Here is a 6748-nt window from a genome sequence, read left to right on the forward strand (position 1 = left end):
GCTTGTCTCTTATCAGAAATGGTCAGTACCCAGCATTTGTGCAGCACAGATATTATTTGCCATTTGTCAGCCCAAGCTTGGATAATATCCACCTCTTGCTGCATTTGAACATTTGCTGCTTCAGTCTTCGAGGATTTGCAAATTATGCTGAACACTGTGCAATCATGGGCGAACTTCTTTTTTTAATTTCAAAAATATACTTTATTCGTAAAATAATCCTAAAATAATTTGATGGTCTGTACATTTGGTCATGCCATACATATGTCAACATTTACATACACAGCTCAGAATTATCATTGTTATATACAGGTCTGTGCATTTCTCACTCCTATGCCCCTATAGTTAGCTGAGGTGTCAGCAGAGCCCAAATGACTGCATGGGCCCCCTGTTCTTCTTTAGGCAGGCAAATGTTAAACGGTGGTCTTTCCCCACCGCGCCTTGGCGGCAGCTGCCCCAAGCTTCAGCGCGTCCCTCAACATGTAGTCCTGGACCTTGGAATGTGCCAGTCTGCAACACTCAGTCAGAGTCAACTCATTCAGCTGGAAGAATCATGAGCGAACTTCTGACCTTACGATGGAGGGAAGATGAAGCAGCTGAAGATGGTTGGGCCGAGGATACTATCCTGAGGAACTCCTACAGAGATATTTTAGAGTTGAGATGACTGACCTCCAACAAACACAACCACCTTCCTATGTTCCAGACACTTCTCCAACCAGCTTAGAATTTTCCCCCCATTTCCCACTGACTCCAGTTTTGCAACTGGATCTGGAAAGAGAACACGCTGTGTTTATTGGCATGTTTGAGGCTCTCCAGGACTGGTGAGCATGGTATAATGGAGGATAGTCAATATTACCAATAATATGATTTGTGCAATGTCACTGCATTATTATTCATTGTATGTACCCCATCTTAGGGCATGTTCATGCATAGAGTGGTGCATTCATGGAATGTGCTGCCAGAGGAAGTGGTGGAGGCTGGTACAATTATAATGTTTAAAAGGTATCTGGATGGGTATATGAATAGGAAGGGGTTAGATGGATATGGGCCAAATGCTGGCAAATGGGACTAGATTAATGTAGGATATCTGGTCTGCATGGACGAGTTGGACCAAGGGGTCTGTTTTTATGTTGTACATCTCTATGACTCTATGTTCCCATAATCTTTTAATGTTTTGGTTTGGTGGCAATGGCAACTTAGGTAACTGCCTTACAGATAAACTGAAAGGAGCTGAAAGCATTATTTGGAAACGACAATTATAACTGGTAAACTGGCAAAAAGGGCAAGGAATTCCCAATTAGGGCCGCCAGTCTGGAAGATGTGGTTTGTGCAAAAGGCATGATTCAGCAGTTTCAGTGAGAAAAACCATCGCAAACGCAACATAAAATTCGCACTGAACCAAGAGGAGGAGGGGAAAGAGAGGAAGAGAGAGAAATGTGAACGGGAGATTAATCTTCTTGTCGGAAAACTTGAATCTCCTCCTCTTCTGGCAACCAGCTCAGTCTAGTGGCTGAGAGCCCCGAGTGAGCAGCTCTGTGCCCTCTGCTCCGCAAGACAGGGAGTCCTCTCCAGGGAGCGCAACCAGTCTAACTAACCCCCACCCACCCCCGCCTTTTCTCTCGGATCAAGGACATCCCTCTCCCAAACTCTCGCCGGGAAAGGGGGCCATGTGCCCGGGCTCCAGCTCCCCGGGCGACCCGGAGACGGGCTGGTTAAGACAGCGTCTGGGGCAGTGCCCGACGCTCTGAGCCCACTCCGCCTGCAGCCTGGGGGAAGGGGAGATCGAGGGAGGAGGGGGGGAGATCACGCCCCTCTCTATCTCTGTCTCACTCAGCCCCTTCCCCCTCTGATCATGGACTACATCTTCCGCAAGAGGAAACTCCTGAAGACACTGCTGAGCTTGTCGCTGTTCTTCGCCGCCCTGGCTCTCCTCCAGAAACTCAAACTGGGGGATGGCCTGAGCCCGGCCGCGGGGCTGCGGGGGGAGGCCTCCGCCGGCGGAGGAGGAAGAGGAGGTGGCAGGAGGCAGCTCGAGGTGGCGGTGGGGGGCTGGCTGGAGGCCGACAACATCTTCTCCCGGAGCGGAGCTGCCAGTAACGGGAGTGTCGGGGGCGCGGCAGCTCCGGGGGCCGAGGAGGCACAGCTCGGTCCCTCAGGGGGCTTGGCGAATCTCAGCAGCCCGGCTCCGGCCTGGGAGGTAACGGTCACCGAGTGCAGCCCGAACGCCTCAGTGCGGAGCCTGCCCTGGTTCTCGGGGCTGGACAGCCGCTTCCAGCAGTACGTCCTTTACCGGCACTGCCGCTATTTCCCGCTGCTGCTCAACCACCCGGAAAAGTGCCGGCCGTCGCCGGGAGGAGAGCGGGAGTCCGGGTCGCCCCACCTGCTCATCGCCGTCAAGTCGGTCATTGAGCAACACGACCGCCGGGCGGCCGTGAGGAAGACCTGGGGCAGGGAACTCACCGTGGGCGGCCGCAGCATCAGGACCGTCTTCCTGCTGGGCACGCCGGCCGCCGGCAAAGACCGGAGGAACCTGCAGAAGCTTCTGGAATACGAGGACCGTCTGTACGGCGACATCTTGCAGTGGGACTTCATGGACACCTTCTTCAACCTGACCCTCAAGGAGGTCAACTTCCTCAAGTGGTTCGACATCTACTGCCGCGGCACCCGCTTCATCTTCAAGGGCGACGACGACGTCTTCGTCAACACCGAGAACCTTCTGGAATTCCTGGCGTCGCAGAGCGAGGGGCCGCGGTGCGAGAACCTGTTCGCGGGCGACATCATTTCGCGCGCGCTGCCCATCCGCAACCACCAGAGCAAGTACTTCATCCCCAAGCAGCTGCACGACCGGCCGTATCCGCCCTACGCCGGCGGGGGCGGCTTCCTCATGGCGTCGGCCCTGGCCCGCCGGCTGCTCGTGGCCTCGGAGGGCATCGAGCTGTACCCCATCGACGACGTCTACCTGGGCATGTGCCTGCAGAAGGTCGGCGTCAAGCCGCAGCTGCACTACGCCTTCAGGACGTTCGGCATCGTCAAGCGCCGGGTCAGTCCCATGAACAGCGACCCGTGCTTCTACAAAAATCTGGTGGTCATCCACAAACTGAGCCCCGAGGGGTTGCTCCGTATGTGGGACACCGTCCACAACTCGACTCTTGTCTGTGCCAAGAAATTTTTCGTCAATTTGAACGAGTAACCTCGATGCTTTCTCGCGGATCCTGAAGGAGCGAATCATTGAGCCTGTGAAATCTGCTTGATGTTGTGAAGAGAGACCTACTATGAATGACACCGATATTAAACTTAACTGAGCTAAGGTACTTTATAGAATAGACATTTACAAAAAAAAACTGCTGTATTTTAGCACACACTACATTGTTTAAACTCTATGTATAAAGTTGCACTCCCCTCAGCTTTCGTATCTACAGGTGATTCAACTGGAGACCATAATTTCCTTTCTTACACGTTTTTGTGTGTAACGAATTTTTTTGGGGGTAGGAAACATCGAATACGTTTTACAGAATTAAGGTAGTAACTTTTACCCCTTTGTTCCTCCTCTCCTGAAAGTATTTTTATTTGTAGGGATGAAATTTAGCCTGTGATAACATGCTCAAGTGGCTTGTTCATATTTTAGTGATGGGATGTTGAGTAAATGAATGTACTAGTAACTGAACCCAAGAATGCAGAACCTGATAAAGATCAAAAGAGGAAGCCTGGCCTGGGGCGATGAGCCGCGCCTAAATTGACATCGAATAAACTAACGAACTTTAGATACAATAAATAGAAGATGTAACTTTTCTGGTCTGATTCAGCTACCATTGGTTACTTCAGCAATAGAAACAGATGCGGACTTTAGAATGGCATAATAAAGCAGAAATGATAGTACCGTCACAAAAAAATACTGACAGGAGGAAAGAAAAACTAAAATAAAACCTGAATAAATCTATTCTGTGAACTGTTTTTGAGTGACTGCATTAAACTGGGGAAACTCTAATGTGCAAACTATTAGTTTAATTTTTCATTTTCCCACCACCATCTCCCAACCCCTAACTAAATAAAAATGTAGTTTATGAGTTGATCATTGAAGTTAATTTGTGCACAGCTGAAATGCCCGAGATGCCAAACACAAGAATTATGGAGCAATGGGAGCTCTAGTTGTCAGTCTGCTCCACATCCAATTCCAAACCCGAGCTTGGGTTGAAGTTGTTGTTTGAAATGACTAATGCCAGTGTAATTTCTGGGTCATCTAACCTTGATAGGGGGAATTAGGAAATCCAGAATAATGTTTTATTTCAAAATTGGCTGTTTTCAGTAAATGGAACTTGGTGCAACAATCATTTGCATTTAAGAATCTGGTACTTGGTGCTGATATGGACTGCACCTCCTCCAGTAGGCATCGAGAGTATTGATGGTGGGGCTGCCAAGATTTACTGATGAATGATGGATCTGGCCAGGTGGCCTCTACAAACAGTGGTGCTTTTAATCTCTGGCAGAATTTAGGGCAATACTGGGCTCAGCATTGATTCTGCTGCTGATGTATAATCCCAATTAGCCCAGGAATTTCAGGGCTACATAAATCTAATGTAGGTTTTGGTCATATATGTTTACAGTACAATGGATTTAGAGGAAAAAACATGGTGAGAAAGTGAAATAATTTCCTTTTTGTGTACTGATTCATCATTTAAGATACCCCTAGTTATTGATCTGACAGCAAATCAAACTCTTTAATTTCATGATGTAATCATGAATATACAATATATCCTTCCAGATATTAATATATTTGATTAAAAATTAAGATGTGAAGTACTCGAGAGGCTAACATTGCATAAAATGACCCTCTCACCTGATAGTCAGGGCAGCTAATTTCTGCTTAACTTGATTCAGATGCTGCTCAGTGTTCCTAATGAAGGAGCCATGAAATTGCTGAGGTGCATGGTATTGAAAATCCTTGCTGCCAACTCCATTGTACTCCGTGGCTTCCATTCCTCAAGGAAAACCTTATAAAGCATTCCATATTGAGGCATGTGTGCTAGGATGTCAGTAATAGGATTTAACTCCATGATCTCCAGCCCACGGCTGAGGTACCATCTGAATGACAGCTGATTTCAAAATGGCAACTAATATAAGAGAGAAATGGAATATGCAAACGTGACTGGTGTGTATTCGATAGACATGTGTTCCTTGCCTATACGTATATGGTTAGTTTTTAAAATAAGGGTCTTAATATTTAAAACCAATTATGTCTTCTGAAATCCAGATTGTTTTTTGATAAAAGCAATGAAAATAATTTGTATGAAATTTTTCTTTTAGTTGAAGTGACATTTGATATTGGAAATGGTTTGAAAATTTTGCCAAAATAAATAAATTGAAATGTACATTAAAATATAACCAATAAAAAGTTTTAAAGACAATTTTCTTTAACTGTATGCTATATTTCTGCATTTGCATGACAGAAACCAGCAATTAGTACAATGCTGTTTGTAAGTATGACTAGTAATAATGTAGACATTTTCTACTAATGTGGACAATTTAGATTAATTATACTATTATTCGTTCTCTCGACTAAACTTTATCCATTGGTTTCTAGGTAGTCATTTGTGTGGCAGATGTCTAATCTCCCTTAGTAATTAAATATTTATTTCTTGAAAATTGGGATAAAAGTGTACTTGATTGGCTTCTGGTGCATTTTCAATAAAAATCCACAATCCAGGTTCAGTCTCTGGTCAGAAAAATGTGTTGCTGGAAAAGCGCAGCAGGTCAGGCAGCATCCAAGGAGCAGGAAAATCATCATTTCGGGCATAAGCCCTTCTTCACGCTTATGCCCGAAACGTCGATTCTCCTTCTTGGATGCTGCCTGACCTGCTGCGCTTTTCCAGCAACACATTTTTCAGCTCTGATCTCCAGCATCTGCAGTCCTCACTTTCTCTCAGTCTTTGGTCAGACAAGTTGAGGGGGGCCAGATGAGAGTGGAAAACAATTGGTTTGTGTTCTTAATGTGAATTGTTGTTTAGTGATCTCCTGCTGTGGGAAGTGCGTGTGGAACAGTACAAAGAGAAGTGTGTTTTCATAATTTACTTGCTTGGGCATTGGCAAAGACTTTGACAGTCTGGCTGCTGGCCCACCCTTTCCAACGAGGACAGCGCCTGGCAGAGAGACCTCCGGCGACTTACGCAAATAAAACCCTTGCAAATAAATACCAAGCTTGTCATGGTGTATTTGCTGCCTTGACTTCAAAATGTAAAATTTTGAGATTTGACTTGGTTCTAGAATTGCCACCAGTCCAGTTGAAGACTGCTTAAAATGGGCCTGTAATTTAGCAAACAAACCAAGCTTTAATTCAAAATAGAAATTTATATGAAAGTAATAATTCAAGCAAAAGGTTTAAAAAAATAGATTTGCTTGACCTTTGCTTTCACTTCTGGCAATGACAAGTGGATTAAAATCTGACATTCCTATTGAAGAAAATTGCATAACTATTCACAACCAAGCCATCCCAAAATGCTTTTGAACTGCTGTGCCAGGAATCAGGGAGCCAATTTGCATATCACACAAAACCCAGCAATGATTTGATCTGATTTGATCTCATTACTGTCATGTACCTCGGCACAGTGAAATGTTTTGTTTTGCATGCAGTACAGGTAGATCATACCATACAAAGTTCATGAGGGAAATGTGTAATAAAACTGAAAATGCTAGAGAATCCCAGTAGGTAGAATACTTCTGTGGAGAAAGAGAAATCTTGAGATCCTAAAGATTGTTT

At 45.5% G+C, this 6748-nt stretch overlaps 1 protein-coding gene across 1 annotated transcript; it reads left to right on the plus strand.

Moving 5' to 3' along the window:
* Window positions 1-1441: 1441 nt before the first annotated feature.
* b3gnt7l (UDP-GlcNAc:betaGal beta-1,3-N-acetylglucosaminyltransferase 7, like) lies at window positions 1442-5399 on the plus strand. Its single transcript, XM_060852158.1, has one exon. It carries the CDS (start codon window positions 1850-1852, stop codon window positions 3185-3187), a length of 1338 nt encoding a protein of 445 aa, XP_060708141.1. The 5' UTR covers window positions 1442-1849; the 3' UTR covers window positions 3188-5399.
* Window positions 5400-6748: the final 1349 nt, after the last annotated feature.

The sequence above is a fragment of the Hemiscyllium ocellatum genome, chromosome 37 (assembly GCF_020745735.1).
Source record: "Hemiscyllium ocellatum isolate sHemOce1 chromosome 37, sHemOce1.pat.X.cur, whole genome shotgun sequence".
Lineage (NCBI taxonomy): Eukaryota > Metazoa > Chordata > Chondrichthyes > Orectolobiformes > Hemiscylliidae > Hemiscyllium > Hemiscyllium ocellatum.

Coding starts and splice junctions, on each gene's coding strand:
- b3gnt7l (XM_060852158.1), top strand. CDS start 1,850: ATGGACTACATCTTCCGCAAGAGGAAACTCCTGAAGACACTGCTGAGC.